At 46.4% G+C, this 18,376-nt stretch overlaps 1 protein-coding gene across 2 annotated transcripts in view; it reads left to right on the forward strand.

The window, feature by feature from the left end:
- Positions 1 to 18,376, forward strand: part of KIZ (kizuna centrosomal protein) — a 93,447-nt gene that overhangs the window by 31,346 nt on the left and 43,725 nt on the right. The window contains exon 7 of one of the 2 annotated variants that reach the window (XM_019973257.2): positions 16,634 to 16,747. The exons of the other annotated variant lie outside the window; for it this stretch is intronic. Coding sequence (XP_019828816.2) covers positions 16,634 to 16,747 — 114 coding nt within the window. The remainder of the gene's footprint in view (positions 1 to 16,633; positions 16,748 to 18,376) is intronic. 2 annotated transcript variants of the gene reach the window in all.

Raw genomic sequence — 18,376 nt, forward strand, 5'->3', positions numbered from 1 at the left:
CTTCCACCCATTTTTTTAATCAGAAGCTTGGATTTTTTGCTATTAAGTTGTATGGGTTCTTTATATGTTTTGGATATTGACCCCAGTCAGCCATATGATTTGCAATTATTTTCTCCCATTCACTAGGTTGCCTTTTTATTTTGTTGCTGGTTTCCTTTGCTGTATAGAATATTTTCAGTTTGAAATAGTCCTGCTTGTCTGGTTTTGTTTTCATTGCCTGTGGTTTTGGTGTCATAACCAAGAAATCTTCGCTAAGACCAGTGTCAAGCTGCTTTCCCCCTGTGTTTTCTTCTAGGAGTTCTGTAGTTTCAGGTCTTACATTTAAGTCTCTAATCCATTTTGAGTTCATATTTGGTATAATATAAGGATCCAGGTTTTTTTTTTTTTTTTGTCTATAGCTATCCAGTTTTCCAGCACCACTTGAAGAAGAGATTGACTTTTCCCCATTGTGTATTTTCCCTATCTTGACACTTTTGTCCAGATAAGAGTGGCTATATATGCATTGATTTATTCTGTTCCATTTGTCTATATGTCTGTATTTATGCCAGTACCATGCTGTTTTGATTTCTGTAGCTTTATAGTATGTTTTAAAATGAGAACATGTGTTCTCCTGCTTTGTTCTTTTTTCTCAATGTTATTTTGGTTACTCAGAGTCCTTTGTGGGTCCATATGAATTTTAGGATTGTTTGCTTTTTTTGTTAAAAAAAAAAAAAATGATGCTGGGAGGTTGAGGAATTACATTGGATCTGTCAATCATACGGGGTAGCATATACATTATAACAATATTAGTCTTCTAATCCGTGAACATGAGTTGTCTTTCCATTTATTGGTGTTTAATTTCTTTCAATAGTGTTTTATAGTTTTCAATGTACAAGTCTTTAGCTTCGTTGGTTAAGTTTATTTGTAAGTGTTTTGTCCTTTTTGATGCTATTGTAAATGGGATTATTTTCTTAATTTCCCTTTTAGATTGTTCATTATATAGAAATGCAACTAATTTTTGCCTGTAGACTTTATATCCTGCAACTCTACTAAAGCATCATAGTGTAAATGCATTTTAAAGCCCCATGGGCCCCAAGAGGAACATTAGGAAATAAACATGCATAGGAAAGCAGCTCAAGGACTAGCTCCACATTCAGTGTCAGGAAGCTCAGAAGGAACCAGAAAAGGTGTCTGGGGAGAGTCTGCAGTGAAGAGTGTGGAGAACTGAGGGCCAAGCTTGTGCTGCAGATGCCAAATAGAGTGTTTCACGTAGGGTTTAGAGAGATTAACAACCTTCCCAGGTCACACAGCTGGCTGGAGGTGCAGCTTACGTCCGGACTGACTAGCAGATGCCAGACTCATGCTCCCAGTTTCTGTGCTCGAACATATAAACCACAACCAGTATGATGATGTTCCCTTTAGTAGCATCAACTCTGTGCCAGGCACTGTTGTGAGAGCTTTATTTATAACAGTATATTTATTCCTGTTGTCATCACCATCTTACAGAGGTGGAAACGGAGACACAGTGAGGTTATGTTCAGGGTCAGCGTGCTTTGAACTCAGCTGTCTGGGTCCAGAGTCTGCACTCATAACTGTCTGCTGATAACTCTCTCCACTGCCTGCATAACTGGAGTGTCATCAGGCATAATATTTCTTCAGGTTGAATGAGGACGCTCAAGAAGCAAATAGATTCTTTAATTAGAGAAAGAAAACCAAGCATCAGCGTTTTGACCTTTGGCTCTGTCCATATTGATTTTGGTGCTTCCCAGCCTCGTATAAGCTGGAGCAGTGCTATATGCCTTTCTTCCAGCTTGAACGAAGTACTTGTAAAGTTGCTTTGTTCTTTCTCCCCATGGAGCATGCCTGAAAGCAAAATGTAATGCTGCCTTATACACTAAGTCAAATGAAAGCCTCGGTTTCTCAGGGTCAGAAAAATGCAGTCATATAGGTGGAGTCTCATCCAATGATTTTAATTTTGCCCCTCTCAAAAGTTAAGTGTAAGAAGGAAGTTCTTACATCTGAGAAAAGACTTGCTGCTGGAGTCATGTTGCCTGGAGTAATGGTTTACAACTGTTACAACTTTCACATTGGCCCCGAGTTTACTTAAGAGGCACTGGAAGCATGTTGTTCCTTCCAGCATGATAAGACCTTCAGATGTCTGCTCTCTGTTGCTCGTTTGTCTTCATTATGCCTTGTTTTTCCTGGACATGACCTCTGCCCCTCAATTCAGGTGCTCCCCTGAGCTTTTTTCTCGCCACTCCACGTATTCTGGCATTTTTCCTCAAAGAAAGGTCCTGCGTTACACTTATGGAAAAAATAGCCCAGTGCCAGGGTGGGGTGGGGTGGGCAGTGCGTCCCCTTCAAGTTCTACCTGGCATTTCATTCTCCAGTCTTGCCTGTGCCTCTCCTGTTAGCTCACCTGTTTTGATCTGACATAGCTGAGGCTTTTCTTATCTTTATTTTGGTTTAAATTTTTAAAAGTTCATAACCAGGTTTTCAAGAGGACAGGAATCCTGAGACCCGATTGTCAGCAAAGTAGGCAGTAATTACAGCCACTGTCACCTGGCGTGTGAACAGACGTTGAAAAAACTGCCCATTGGCCAGCCTCAACCCAGTGTCCCACCTCTGCCAGCCGTCTCATCATAGGCTGCTGGCCTCAGTCAGAAGAGGTGGGGACCTGGAGTGGAGCCAGGGTAGGGGAGACAGAGGGGCACTTGAAAGGCTACAGCGGGAGAGCTGCTTTCACCAGCAGAACAGGTCTGCTGATGAAAGTTCTCTCCATTTTTGTTTGATTATTTATTCTGATTCTTAAATGCTCATCTGTATGTTCAGGTTTTCATATATTTTTGAGTCAATTTTGAAAATATGTAGTATACTAGAAAGAGATCCATTTTTCTAAGTTTTCAAATTTGTGGGCATAAATTTGTATTTTAGAAATCCTGCTTATGTCAATAATTATGTCCCCTTTTTTCTCTGCTCTTTTTTGGAATGACTTTTATATATATAAAATACATGAGTTTCAGGAAGAAACCTAAAGAGGATTTACATTTGCTCCTGGCAGCACCTCGGGCAGAAGCAGTCCTGGGTCACATTCACCCAGGTGTGAGGAGTGAGATGGGTTGAAGCCAGGCTTTGGTCCCTCTGAGGGCCAGACTATGTCTGTTTCACCCTTATCTGTAGGAAGTAGCCCCGAGTGTCCAGTTCCAAGTATGAATCATTTATTAGGGTTCCCCTTCCTTGGTGGACCTGGACTTCTGTTTTTATTCTCTTGCTCTCTAGGGTTATCCAAAGATGACCCCACTACATCAGCTACCTTTTCAGACATTGGCACATGCCCTTCAAAGAAAAGGTGCTCCAAACATTAGGGTCATCTCTCTGAATTTCCTTTTTCTCCAATTTTTGATCCTGTAGTTCTTTCCTAGAATTTCCTTTTTCTCTAAAGTTTGATCCTGTAGTTCCTTCCTACTTTGTCTCTCTAATGCTATCAAAGACATACTTTATACACACACACACACACACACACACATATATATATGTATTTTTCTTAATGCAAGGATTAGCCTGCATTAACTTGATGGCACTAAATGAGGCTGAAGTCCTTCTTGTATATACTTTTTAAAGATAAGTGTTATTCTTGAAGTATAGCATGCATGCAGAAAAGCAAACAAATCTTGAGCATGCTGCCGCTGCTGCTGCTAAGTTGCTTCAGTCGTGTCCAACTCTGTGCGACCCCATAGATGGCAGCCCTCTAGGCTCCCCCATCCCTGGGATTCTCCAGGCAAGAACACTGGAGTGGGTTGCCATTTCCTTCTCCAGTGCATGAAAGTGAAAAGTGAAAGTGAAGTCACTCAGTTGTGTCCCACTCTGAGCAACCCCATGGACTGCAGCCTACCAGGCTCCTCTGCCCATGGGATTTTCCAGGCAAGAGTACTGGAGTGGGGTGCCATTGCCTTCTCCGAATCTTGAGCATACTGCTCAGTTAATTATCACAGGTGACTACCTGGTCCCCCACCCAGTCAATAAACAATGTCAGCACCCAAGCCTGCCCCTCCCTTCTTCACTGTGTCCCCTGCTCCCGTCTCCCTCATAATCACTTCTGCTTGGCCGCTTCTTCCTTCCTGAAAACCTAAGAAACCGGATCTCGTTTGGTCCCTTTCCTTTGTCATGATGAAGTGCATAGTTTTGTCCCAGTCCTTTCTCATTTGGTTTGCTCTTTACCTTTTCAATCTATTCCTGGGACGGCTTTCTCCCTTGTATATCATGTTTCTCCCCTTGTGACAAGCCTGCTCAAGCCTGTTAACAATTCGTCCCTTTAGATTGTACACAATACTTTGCTGTTTTCCTGAGTGTGATTTCTAGAAAGCCTTCCAAGCTCATGATTGTCTGCTGACACGTAGAATATGTGATTTCAGGCTGTGATTGTGTTTTGTAAACATTTCAGGCTGGACAGTTACCCAGAATACAAACCTGTTGCCTTATTTCTCGGGCTAGCCCTGCCCGTCACAGGAAACAAATCAGGAATTGTTTGGTTTGAAATGTTCTCTTGATCTCACCTTGCTCAAAATGTGCTGTGAAATTGCAGGAAGAATTGCAGAGCAGTGACATTTTGCAGCTGTCATCTGGCAGGTATGACTATTGACTTACCGAGCTTGACTTCTCAGTTCTCATTTATCACCCTCATCAGATTCACATTTTGGCACAAGCACCTGGCACAGTGGCTGGCATATGTTGGCATCTGATAACTAATTAGCTTGTGGTAATCTGATACGAGGGATTCAGAAGTCAAGAATCAGGGACGTCCGTGAGGTGAGACAGAAATGGCCAGCCTTTTTCTCTTCCTTCCAGCTTTTTTGAAATATACTTGATATACACCACTGTATAAATATAAGGTGTGCAACATAGTGATTTGACTTATACACATCACAAAATAATTACCACAGTAAGTTTAAAGAACATCCATCAGAATTAAGAAATAGAAAAAAATTCTCCTTGTAATGAGACTGCTTCGGATTTACCCTCTTAACATAGACTTTCATATAACATGCAGCAGTGGGCCAGCCTTTTTTTTTTCTTAAGTTAGAAATGAACTTGGCTTCTGTCTCTCCCACTTCTGATTCTTGGCCATTTGTTAGATTTAATTTCTAGCATCAAAGAATCCGCATCCTGATAAAATGGGCGTTTTATTTTTCCTGGTCCTTTTCATTGAGAAGTGGTGGGTATGGTGCAGAGTAAGCATAGCTTGCGCTTGGCATCAGCACATAAATAAGATCACAGTGAACCCCCAGAACTCAGGGTTCAGCCAGAAGATAATCATCCAAATGGATGTGATAAGTTTTCCCCCAAAAATGGGATCCCTTCCAGAACCAAGAGAATTAGAGTAGAAAATGTATCATAAAGGAAAACCCTCGTCTGAAACCTTGTGGGGTTCATTGAAGCCAGGGTGTGTGAGCAGCTGGACCAAGGTTCACCTGCAGCAGGGGAAGGCAGAGGAGAACTGAGGAGTCACATTTCAGCCCTGTTCTGGGGGGACAGGATTGAGCCCCAGCCTGGGCAGCTCCAAGGGTGTCGTCTAGGGTGGGACAGTGGTGTCTCACCACCCTGCACCTTCAGTTCAGTTCAGTCACTCAGTCGTGTCCGACTCTTTGCGACCCCATGGACTGCAGCACGCCAGGCCTCCCTGTCCATCACTAACTCCTGGAGGTTTCTCAGACTCGTGTCCATTGAGTTGGTGATGCCATCCAGCCATCTCATCCTCTCGTCCTGCTTTCAATCTTTCCAGCATCAGGGTGTTTTCCAGTGAGTCAGCTCTTTGTATCAGGTGGCCAAAGTAATAGTTTCAGCTTTAGCATCAGTCTTTCCAATGAATATTAGCACTGATTTCCTTTAGGATGGACTGATTGGATCTCCCTGCAGTCCAAGGGACTCTCAAGAGTCTTCTCCAACACCACAGTTCAAAAGCATTAGTTCTTCAGTGCTCAGCTTCCTTTATAGTCCAACTCTCACATCTCACGCTGCAGCTTGGCTTACCTGGAATCTTTAATGTCTCGTTAGGGATCAGCTTGCTGCTGCTGCTAAGTCGCTTCACTCGTGTCCGACTCTGTGCAACCCCATAGATGGCAGCCCGCTAGGCTCCCCCATCCCTGGGATTCTCCAGGCAAGAACACTGGAGTGGGTTGCCATTTCCCTCTTCAATGCATGAAAGTAAAAAGTGAAAGTGAAGTCGCTTAGTCGTGTCCCACTCTGAGCGACCCCATGGACTGCAGCCCACCATGCTCCTCCATCCATGGGATTTTCCAGGCAAGAGTACTGGAGTGGGGTGCCATTGCCTTCTCCGAGGGATCAGCTTAGGCTGTTCTGTAAACTTGACATGCTAATACGTACCACAGTGATGAACATCTCTGTCTTCTTGGAGTAGGGCGGGGGGCGCCTGCCTTGTTTAGTGGCCCCAGAGCTCCCCCTCCTGTTGCTCTCCCATCATCTTGACAGGTGGCCTCTTACTGTCTCTGGTCACTTCCTTCTTCCCCCTCCACACTCCAAGTGGAAAGATCCCTTTTGCTGCCCTGATCCTCTCAGTTCAGCTCCACTCAGAGCTCACGCCCAGAGTGTCCTCAGGGCAGATGGCCCCACACCCACTGCAGTCCCTTCTCCTCACCCTGAAGTGAACCAGGAACCCCCTTTCAGGTGGGCTGCCCAGCTCGGGCAGTGCCCCCCAGTGACTTGGAGGTGCTCACACCTGGGCCCAGCAGTGGGGCTTCTGCCTCCTTGGCTCTGACCACACTGTGTAGCCACACCCTGAGTGTCCCTGGGCCAAGGCAATGCCCACTGGCTCCGACCAAACCCTGCGCTTCACTGTGAGCCCCTCTCAAGGTGGGTGGGTGATGGTGGGGAAGGGTCCTTGGGGCAAAACTGGGACCTGTCTCCAGTCGTCGGGTGGAACGCGTCAACACTTGGCTCCTCTCCATCTTGCCGCTGTTTTTTTCCTCCTCTTCAGCTCCTCCCGGCTCGGCTCCCCTTTTACAGTCCCCCTAACTGATATTTCTCACCTCTGAAGAACAGTCTTTGAGCCACAGTGACAGGCTTCTGAAAGAAAACAAATCACTTTGAAGGTGGGATTAGAGAAGGGACATTGGAGCTGAGGACCTGAATGAGAGGCTTTCCCTTGGGGGGTGGGGGGCATCATGGGGAGTGCATGCATGTAAGACAGCCGAAAACCCAAAATGAAGCAGGAAGTGAGCTTTTAAAACATCCAAGATATGTGTTCTTGTACTTTCACACTTGATCTCACCGTTTGAGTCCTTGTTGGGCGACTCACTCTGTTAACTTAACCTCCAGGAGAATCTGAACCCAGTGGGGAGGAGTCCTGAACCCTGTCCTCCATGGTGTCCAACTGACTCTCACTTTTTCTCACTGCTCTCCCTCATCAATGTAAATCTGTTTTAATTTGCTTCTCATTTTGATGGACTGAATGTGTCTGAATCTGCTCCGTCAAGCAATTCTAGACTCATTTCCTCCATCACAGTGATGCTCAGATGTGTTCTACTAGAATTACCCTGCAGTGAGTAAAAAAAAAAAACAAAAAAAAAACAACTCTTCTCCAGGTCTGTAGGAAAATGAATCTTTGTGATTTTGAGAACTTGCTTTTTTCTAAAACTTCGGTCCCTGCTGTGGCTTGCCTACTAGAGCATGAAAAAATGCGTGAGAACATCGAGTGAGTAAGGACAAATCTGTAGGAAGCCGCTGATCTTGTTAGCTTTGATGGGTTGGGTTTTTATCATGGATGTGTGATTGTTATATTGTACATGTATATTCATCGTCCACTCATAAAACTTTTTCTGATTTGTGTGATGAAACGAAGTACATCAGCACGTTGGTGTTCTGCACCAAGTTCTGAGAACTCCAGGTGTCCTGCCACCTTAAACACTGAAAGTGAAAGGAAAGTGAGGTCGCTCAGCCGTGTCCGACTCTTTGCGACCCCATGGACTGTAGCCCACCAGGCTCCTCCATCCATGGAATTTTCTAGGCAAGAGTACTGGAGTGGGCTGCCATTTCCTTCTCCAGGGGATCTTTCCAACCCAGGGATTGAACCCAGGTCTCCTGCATTGCGGGCAGATGCTTTACGGTCTGAGTCACCAGGGAATCCCCAAACAGTGAAAAACACTGCTTTCTAGACTCTAAACAAATTTCTTATGGTACTGGCTCATGGCACTGACAGTCCTTACTGTTCAGCTGAAGTACGGATCATGAGAACACGTGCTGACCGTGCTTGTTGGAGCATAATTACATCTGTCATCATGAGCACGGGCTTCCCTGGTGGCTCACCATTAAAGAACCCGCCTGCAGTGCAGGAGACGCGGGTTCAATCCCTGGTTTGGGAGGATCCCCTAGAGAAGGGAGTGGCACCCACTCCAGTATTCTTGCCTGGACAATCTCATGGACAGGGGAGCCTGGTGGGCTGCAGTCCATGGGGTTGCAAAAGAGTTGGATACAACTCAGTATACGACTAAAACAGTAACAGTCATGAGCATACTTGAAATTGGTTTCCACTGTTTTGAAAGATGCAGTTACTCCAAATTAGGGATGTGCTTGTCTGACATCCTCCGAAGCCCAGCACTGACAGGAGATGCTGTTTCACCTAATTCCCAGCATCTACCCAAGAGGGCCAGTTAGCATGGACTGTTTCCTTGCTCACATCCTGCCGGCCTTTCTTCCACAGTTAATTCATTTGTTCATTCACAATGATAATTTGGTATCATCTCCTTTCCTGTTTCTTCTTTTTGTCTTTGGGATTATTTTAGAAGCTTCTTGGATGATTGAGTATTTGAATAGTAAAGTGATTTGATTTTTTCATTGCAATACAGTATTTCAAGGGCAGGTAGCAAGCAGGCACAGTCTTTCCCATGGTGCTCTGCTCAATTTTTACTGGACTCCTGCAGGAGGGGGCAAGCATCAACAGCCAAGGGTTCAGTCCCTTCATGCTGGTCCCTCCCTGGGTGCTGCTTCTCCCATTTCAGTGTCATCACTGAGGTGGACCTGGATCACTGACTGCCCTGGATGGGACTTCCATTCATCAAACATAATTGGCATCGTAAGAACATCACCTGTCCTGGAGAAGTGACTTATATACTAAGTTATTTCAGGGTCTGACCACTGCCTGAGCCTCAGTGAGCTCGTCCACCACCCATCATGCCTTCTGGTCTTCCTCATGTGCTGGAACTGTGCCAGCCCAACCTGAGCCTCCTAGTCTCTTCTGCAGATACACACACACATGCATGCACACATACACCCCAGTGCATGCAAACATATGGAGACAGATGTGTAATAGCACAGCGAAAGTCTGATGTTTGGTTTAGGGTCCTCCATCAGTCATTATGCTGCAGCAAAGTTGGTTCTACCCTGACAGTAAGATGCCCCTTTACCAAAAGCACCCACTCAGTTCAGTTCAGTTGTTCAGTCGTGTCCGACTCTTTGCGACCCCATGGACTGCAGCATACCAGGCTTCCCTGTCCATCACCAACTCCCAGAGCTTACTCAAACTCATGTTCATCACGTTGGTGACTCCATCCAACCATCTCATCCTCTGTCGTCCCCTTCTCCTCCCACTTTCAATCTTTCCCAGCATCAGGGTCTTTTCAAATGAGTCAGTTCTTTGCATCAGGTAAGCAAAGTATTATAGTTTAAGCTTCAGCATCAGTCCTTCCAATGAATATTCAGGGATGATGTCCTTTAGGATTGACTGGTTTAATCTCCTTGCAGTCCAAGGGACTCTCAAGAGTCTTCTCTAACACCACAGTTCAAAAGCATCAATTCTTCAGCACTCAGCTTTCTTCACAGTCCAACTCTCACATCCATATATATGACTACTGGAAAAACCATAGCTTTGAGTAGATGGACCTTTGTTGGCAAAGTAATGTCTCTGCTTTTTAATATGCTGTCTAGGTTGGGCATAGCTTTTCTTCCAAGGAGCAAGCGTCTTTTAATTTCATGGCTGCATTCACCATCTGCAGTGATTTTGGAGCCCCCCAAAGTAAAGTCTGTCACTCTTTGCATTGTTTCCCCATCTATTTGCCATGAAGTTGTCAGGCGAGTGTATGCTCTTTGGTTCTGTCTTGTCACAACGAAGATTTGGGGTGATGGACATTAAAGCCCCCTTGGCGTGTCACAGCTCTCGGGTCTTGGACAGACTGTGTTATAGCTCTCAGGTCTCGAATGGACCGTGTTATAGCTCTTAGACAAATCAGTGTTACCCCTCTATTTTAGTTAGAAGACAGCAGGAAAATCCATCTTCGAGGTGTGAGGGCATGTCGATCCAAAGACGTGAAGAGGAGAGCACCCCAGCACGTGGGAGAGAGAGAGCGAGAGCCCTTTGGCTCCTCTTTTTATGTTTTTTCCTTCCCCCTGGGCCTGCTCTATGCAAATTGGGCTTAGTCAGGAGTGCTGTTCTACCTGAAGTCCTCACTCAGGTCCTCGGACCTTCCTTTGACTGTCCTGTTCTATTTTTGCGGGCTTTTCCCTTCCTTGTCTTTTAGCCACCGCCATTTTGGACTCCTTTTCCCTATTCTAACTACCTAACAAAGTTATGGGGCCGAATGCCATGATCTTAGTTTTCTGAATGTTGAGTTTTAAGCCAGCTGTTTCACTCGCCTCTTTCACTTTCATCAAGAGGCTCTAGCGTTTAATTATAGAACCAGTAATGATAATGTCTAATAAAAATTCTTTACTGTGTTCATAGTATTATATTTTTTAAAAATTTTCCAAAATATGTGGCCTGATGGTATTAAGTTTTGCAAATGCATCAAGTAGTCTGATAAGTCATTCACCCTGCATGTTCATCGGAGAAGGCAATGGCAACCCACTCCAGTACTCTTGCCTGGAGAATCCCAGGGACAGGAGAGCCTGGTGGGCTGCTGTCTATGAAGTCGCACGGAGTTGGACATGACTTAAGTGACTTAGCAGCAGCAGCAGCAGCTGCTGCATGTTCATTTTTGCAGCAGGGATTTCAAGCCAGGCTCTGCAGACCTGTTGCATGCACCTCTGATTGGAGAGCGCAGCCAGCACCCTAAGGGAGACACCCCCCTGGTGACATGTCAGGGATGTAACAGACACCCTGGGAGCAAACGTTTTCAGCTTTCACTGCCCACCCCCATCAGGCAGGGCTGATTTTTATCCACCTGGCTGTGAAATTTGGGACCCACAAAAATTCTTGGCTACTAAGAACTGGGTTCTCGGTTCAGACTGGTTCTTTCTGTTGAAGGGTGAAAGAACACCTATTATAAATCAAGCCTTCCAGAATCTCATTAAGGAACTTAAGAAAACAGGTAGTCTTGGAGAGGCAGTAGTTCTGAAAACTGAAGTGGGGCCAAATAAGAATGTCTGTTTGGAGGCCAGTGAGAGAGAAAGGCAAAGGTTTTGCTTGTCAGGCCTCTGCTGCTTTAAAGAAAGAGCCGCCTCACAGGCGCGGGTGCCGGGGTCCCAGCTGTCAGCGCCATCACCCGGCCTCCAGGTGAAGACAAGGAGCCTTGTTTCCCGGGTGAAGAGAGGAGCCTTGTTCGTGACCCCTGGCCCGCAGCACCGCAGACCCCTGCCCCCCACCCCGGCCCCGGCCTTTGTGCTGCGGCTCCTCCTCCCTCCCTCCAGACTTTGTGCGCCTTTAAGTGGCCCCCAGGAAGGGACCACCCAGGGGGCTGCACAATGGGGGCTGAAGTAGCCCCTGAAACATAGGTTTCTTGAGACAGGCCGTGAAAAGAAAAGTACTGTTTAACTATGTACATGTTTGTCCTTTCTACCACCGTTTTGTGTGGCTAACAAACCCCCGCACCCCCGCACCGCCCCCTCGCGTCCAGACTCCTCCAGGGCCGTACCCCCAGCTGTTCCGGCTGCTCCTCGTTCCTGCTCCCAAGGCGCTGCTGCCTCAGTCTGCTTACATGCACGCCTTTGGATGGATGGTCAGGAAATTGGTATCAGAGCAAACAAATGATGCTTGCCTGATGAAACTGTTTTATCAGTCATCCTCAGAGTCAGTGGCTTGGCACTGCTGCTGCGTGAGATGTGTCTGTAGGACCACTCAACAAAAGCTGGCAGCCGGAATTCAGTTCTCAATAGCCATTCACACCTCTGTAAAAGGATTAGCTCCGGCCGATTGTTAGCCTGTTTAAATCTTAATTTGCATCTTTATGGAGGTAGGGCTTCTCCGGGCCTCTCTGCTGCTCAGTGGGGTGGGTGTGTGTGTGTGTGTGTGTGTGTGTGTATACACCTGTGGGTGGGCATCACGGGAGGTTTTCTCTTACTGGCGAAGGTGCTAAATTGCTTCAGGAGGATGTGTAAGCGACACAGATTGAATTAGCTACTTCGGTTTTGACTAACCTTGATTGGGCTTTGGTTCATTAGTTACATTGGGTTTGGCCAAAAAGTCCATTTTGGTTTTTCCTTACAGATTGCAGCAAAACCGACCAAACTTTTTGGCCAACCCGATCAGATCAGATCAGTCGCTCAGTCAGTTGTGGGTTCAGAACATGAGGTGCGTGAATGCATTCTGTTACTTCTGTTTAAACTCAGGAACCTCATGGGTCTTAGGATTTTTCAGTGTTGTTCATTGTAATCAATAAATTTCCTTGGGCATTAAATGGAGAAAAACAGACCTAGGATCTGATGGAATGATGGTTTTAAAATAATCTAGTCTATCCAGACCATATGTTCTTAGTGAAAAGATCAAAGTCACCTTATGTTTCAAAAGGAAAGTATGACCTACCAAAGCTGTGAGTTTCCAGGCGAGGATTCTACAAGCTCTGGAATCCGATGGAGACTAGCAGGCCGTGTTGCCTTCTTCCCACCCTCATGTGTGTGGGTTATTTCTCCATTACATACTCACGTCTCACCGCCGCCTCTGTGTGTGATGCCTTGGTGTTGTTGCTCTTTCTGAAATAGTTTCCTCCCTAAAACTTCGTTCTGGATAGAACCAACTGCCTTCTGATTCTTCCATTTCCTTAAAGAGACAGTAAACATCATCCATAAAACTTTCAACAAGTAACACTGTGTTGTGTAAATTGTGTAAGCAGACTCGTCCCTGTCTGGAGTCTGGGCCCACACTATGCAAAGACTGTGTCTCCCGGAGAAAATGAAACCCCAAAGTCAGGCTCCCATCACTGCAGCTGAAGCGCGTGCTCACCAAGTGCCCCGAAGATGACAACCAGGGCAGATGGGAAAGTCATGTGCTGGAGTCAAGGAGAAATTTATTTTCTGTTTGCCAAGAAGTAATTCTCAGTTTGTGATACTGAAAGAAAAAGCATCTTTTCTCCCTTTATTTCTTTTTAAAAAAAGACTCTACCTTGACTGCTCACATTAGCCTGGCATGAAGTTGCTTTCTTGTAAATAATGTCCTGAATTCTGTGTGACTGAAAATGAAGCTTTCTCAGAAAGTAATTAGTTTAAATTTAGCCAAAACATAATTTATTGCGTGCTTAAGTATTACTGGATAAAATAAAATTATGTTAAAGCAGCCATTTGTGTTACTAGCAGTTGCTTGTCCTCAAGCAGGTTTGTCCTCTTGCTGGACCTCACAGAAAGCAAACGGATGGTAGGGGCCCAGTGCCTTGGTGCCCGGACACCCTCTCCTCAGGAGAGAGACGGGCTGTCAGGCCAATGCTCTTCTAGCTGAAGTGTTCTGGTAGGAATGCAAATAGAAGACAGGGAAGAAATTGAGCTCTTGAATTTGAAAATGGTATTTTCATCACACATCGTCTTTTAACTCTGTACATTGTGTGAATTATTTAAGTTGTTTGCAGGCAAGTGTTGATGGATATTTTGCAAATTAAAGTCTGTCACATGGGGAGATAAGTATTAGAAATCCTCAACTCAGAGCCACTCATCTTTCAGCACATAAGGTTAGGAGTTAATCTAGGGTGGGCCATGGCTCCGTGGGGACAGTGCTGGTGGCTCTCACTGACCATCTTGTAGATCATTCCTTGCTGAGCCCTGGAAGCCCTGGGCCGGTGTGACACCACCGTGTAAAAACAGACTGTAACAGCACACATGTCATGAATTATGTCATGTGGGTTTAAATCTTGTCCTGTCATTCAGCACACAGTGTCCTTAAGAGTGTCGTCAGCATCCTGTGAAATCCCAAGTACCCTTGCTGTTCTCAACAGGCCTCTTAGTCATGTGGGGAAGACTTGTCAGATGGGGCATAGCTGGAGGACAGCACAGGGTGGGGTGCTATCTGCTTCATGCTGGAGGAACTCAGGGATGAGAAAGATCCCTGTGAAGGAGGCAGTTGGAGACACTGCCAGACAAGTGTGGGGGCAGTTGGTCTGAGCAGGCCTGACATCTGGACTCCGCAGACTGCTAAAGAGGGAAGGCATTTGGCGTATGATTGCTCACTGGCCCTGCCATGGTGGTACTTGGGATGGAGATGGGGGGAGGATGCTGGAGTCGGGGAGCATTGTCCGTAAGGAGTTTATAACAGTAACCAGACCCCACTGATCGGCTTTCTCTTCTCATCATTCCTAAAAGTGGCAGAGGTAAGATACTTGTCCCTGGGGGGCACTGCCACATTCCACCTTGGCACAGCAGCATGAGCCGTCTGCCAAGCTCCCCTGCTGTACTTGGGTTTGCAAGGATACAGAAGCCACATCCCTTGCTCGGGGCTCAGCCCTGGTCCCCCTGGTCGGAAAGTGAGTCTAGAGGCCATCTAAGCTGGATCAAGCACAGTTTTTAACATTCTTCTGAATAGTTGTACCATGTTAAAATCTGAGAGATGTCCTATAAAAATAAAACTAGCAATGGTGAATTTCCAGCTTCTCTTAAAAACTGGAAAGATCTAGCCTCACTGAGACACTCTGCCATGGGAGCCTGGGGTGACCAGCCCTTTAAGGTTGACACGTGCCCAGCCTTTAGCATCCTCACCCCACCAGCGGTGGGTGTGTGGGTCCTCCCTGTCTGCCGCCCACCACCACACTCATATCTGCGAGCTCGTCCCTGCCACCCAGAGCAGAGGGTCGGTCCCCTGGCCCGTCTCTCCCTCACCAACCCCGTCCACAGCTACAGCTGCCAGGAAACCAGCCATGACTCAAAAACCCACGACGTTTATCGCTGTTTCTTTGCCATAGTTTTATATTGAATCTTATTTCCTGTTACTGTCCAGTCACCACCCCAGCCAGCTTATCTCCTTGCTGGGTCCCACCCCCTCTTAGCCTGGCTTTCCCTCGCCTTTGCCTTGCTGCCACCTGGCTTCAGCTATGGTCTCCCTCTGTCTGCATCCTGCCTGGCACAGGGCCCTGCCCCACCTTCCTGACCATCCTTCCCTCTACGTATCATTACTGCTCTGAAATTGGCTTATCTTCATCTTCTTAAGGGCAGGTCTCACTCTGTGAATTGGTTGATGACAAGATACAGCCTTCTAGGGAGAATCGGGACCCAGAGTTTGCCTTCGAAAAAGCTGGTAGACATAGGTACTGCATGCACATCCCACGGGCAAGGAGGTTTGGGGCAGCCGAGGGCAGGCAGGGGGGACCCAACATGACATGGGCCACAGGCTCAGGGTTTAGACAAGAGCTGGGACTTGGCCTGGAGCTGGGGGTGCCAGCAGAGGGGCCCAGAGTCCAGAACAAGGCTTGAATCTGGGGACCTGTTTCTATTTCCTGCCCAGGGTAAAGGCCTGCTTAGGGTGGGGCGGGGGGTGGGGGGAGCCTCCAGTGTACAGGTGGAGCAGGTCTTTTTCATCCTTGTATCATCAGGCACATGGCCATCGAATGGATCGAGTAACTTAGCCCAACCATTAGATCTCTCCCAACCTTTAGACTGATTACAAATTAGTAATACTTTGCTATGAACATTGCTTTATAAGTTGCTTCGTTTTCCTCTTGGGGAATGTGTTGTATATTGCCAGCTACATATATGATCAGTTTCTCTAAAGGAGAAGTATTTTGTCTTTGATATCTTCTCCCATGACTTTTTAGAGTCATGCAGTGTTTTTTTTTTTTGTTTTTTTTTTTAAGGAATTTACTAACCAAGCTCTTTGGAGACTGTTGTGACCCTGACAGACCTAACCTAGAACAATTAACACTCCACCAGTGTCCCTGTGGACTGCAAATAGATGACAAGGGCTAAATCCCTCTTTCCACTCCCTCCTGTTCTTTCTAAAAATAAAGAAAATTTCATTGCAGTGGGATCTGAATGGAGAAATAATAGTCATTTTTTTCTGCATTCAGAAATAGAGGACATAACCTCTACTTCAGCCAGCAGTTTTCAATTTCTTAGCAGTGACAATTTAAGTAAATTTCATGTGAGTGGAGATCTAACTTTGTTATGATTGACAATGTGAAATTAGTCTTTTCAGCTGTTCCGATTATCTGGCATTCTTATCAGTGAGGTGGGATGTGCAGTGAGATTGCACAGCTGTGGATGTGAACCTCACTGAAGTCTGCAAAGGGTTAAAAGCCACTTCCTCTGATGGATTTAAAACAGCCACCTTCTCACAGACAAGTTTTTCAAACCACCCCATTTTATATCTTTGTCAAGAGACAGTGTAGTTGCTGCATCTTTATGTTTAGATTATATTACAGATATATTTCAATAAACCACGAAGAGCCACCATAGATTCTAGAAGCTGACCGTCTGGGCTCAAATAAACATCTCCTGCGGCACCTGTTTTATTTTATAGGCTCTGTAACCACAGTGACATCCTACGAGAAGGCCCTGATGCCTACAGAACCGCTGTCCTTCACCAGCTCTCGCAACTCTGCCCCAGGGGTGGCAGTGACAAAGAGCAAGTCAGGTATGACAGTCCTCAAGTTGCTGCTGTGGTGGATAGGCCCTTCTCGTTCCCAGATAAGGGTGGAAAAACACTGCTGTACACAGTCAGCTCTGTGCTGGGCACCCGGAGCATCGATTTAACTGTGGCCTCACCATCTACTTCTTTGTGAATGTATTTGTTTCTAATTGTTAATTGGATACATCTGCTCAATTCCTGCTCTTATATCTTGCTCAGTCCCTGCGCATGTATCTGCTGAACCCCTGCCCATAGCAACATTTTAAGTGGGGAGGGAACACGGGTAAGCTCAGTCTCGCATGTTCACATAACTTGGTGAACACCCAGGTGGTAGTCCAGCAGAACCTCCTGCTGGACAGGTGTCCTTGCCAAATCCAAACCCCAGATGGGTCCCTGCGTTTCCAAGGTCATGCTGGTGATGCAGGCCTCTGATGAATATGGTTCCTATACCAACAGCATCAACAAATCCTGGAAGCTTGTTAGAAACGCATGTTCTTGGGTCCCACCCCAGATCCACTGAACCAGGGGTCTAGAGGTGGGGCCCTGCCATCTGGGCTTGAACGGATGCTTACCTCTGCTCCCTCAAGTGTGAGAGCGCTGCTCCAACCATGTGTCTTCAGTGGCTCAAAAGTGGGCGTGAGCAAGCGGGGTTAATTGTTTGCAGGGTGGTTGGCACACATGAGTCATGGTTCTTTCTGAATCAGTCAGAAATCTATCCATGCACCTTCTCGGCACTCTGGGTGGCTTGTCAGGGCCAGCATTACAGATAGATAATATGTGTAGTGGTTTCTCCAGTGCTGCCCCTGGTAGGTGCCTAATTCATGGGTGCATGAATGTTACCAGTGTCCTTACCCTGATTTTTATTTGGGGGACTGACTGAAGTGAAGTCCCCTCACTGAAGTCTGTCCCCACCGTTTTCCAGCTGAGAACAAACGGCTGCTCAGGTGTGGTCAGCCCACCTGAAAGGGCCTTGTCTGGCCGGGAGAGTGAGATGGCTTTCAGGTCTGGTTGTCTTACATCTGGCGTCTACTGTCTTTTCTGTGTGTCATGCAGACTCTTTTGTATAAGTATATAAACAGGCAGGATAACGTGGTTTTCAGAGTGGAATTCGGCATAAATCCATTGTGTATCGGGTCCCATCAGGGCGTGAGGAGCCGTCCGGGTAATGGTCTCTAAAAGGACCTTGTCCCAAGAAAATGTGGCTGATCACAGGACTACATCCCACAGACTGCAGAGTGAGGGTCACCAGTGCTGAACGGAACGTGTTTACATCCACTTCTGAATCTTGCTGTGATCTCCACACTACAGAGAATGTGGGACCTGCCCATCCTGGTCAGTAGCTTTTCAGCTTACAGCAGTGAAGGGCAATGCATGGAAATCCTCTTTCATGTTTTTATCATGCAAAGTGAAGATAAAGGCAGTCTTAAAATGCCCTTTACAAGGGTGGGAGAAGCTGGCTAGAGAGGAGTCTCTCTGGCCATTTGGTGATTGTGTGCAGCAAGGCTCTTCGCTGGACCCGCCACTTCTTTCTCACCGTCTTCTGTGTGTGTTGATATACTGTTTGGCATAAACCACAGTGGTGGTATGTCGCATGAAGGCACATATGCATTTATAATTCTCTCTGTGGACTGAGTT

This window comes from Bos indicus, chromosome 13, assembly GCF_029378745.1.
Source record: "Bos indicus isolate NIAB-ARS_2022 breed Sahiwal x Tharparkar chromosome 13, NIAB-ARS_B.indTharparkar_mat_pri_1.0, whole genome shotgun sequence".
In the NCBI taxonomy this organism is placed as follows: Eukaryota; Metazoa; Chordata; class Mammalia; order Artiodactyla; family Bovidae; genus Bos; species Bos indicus.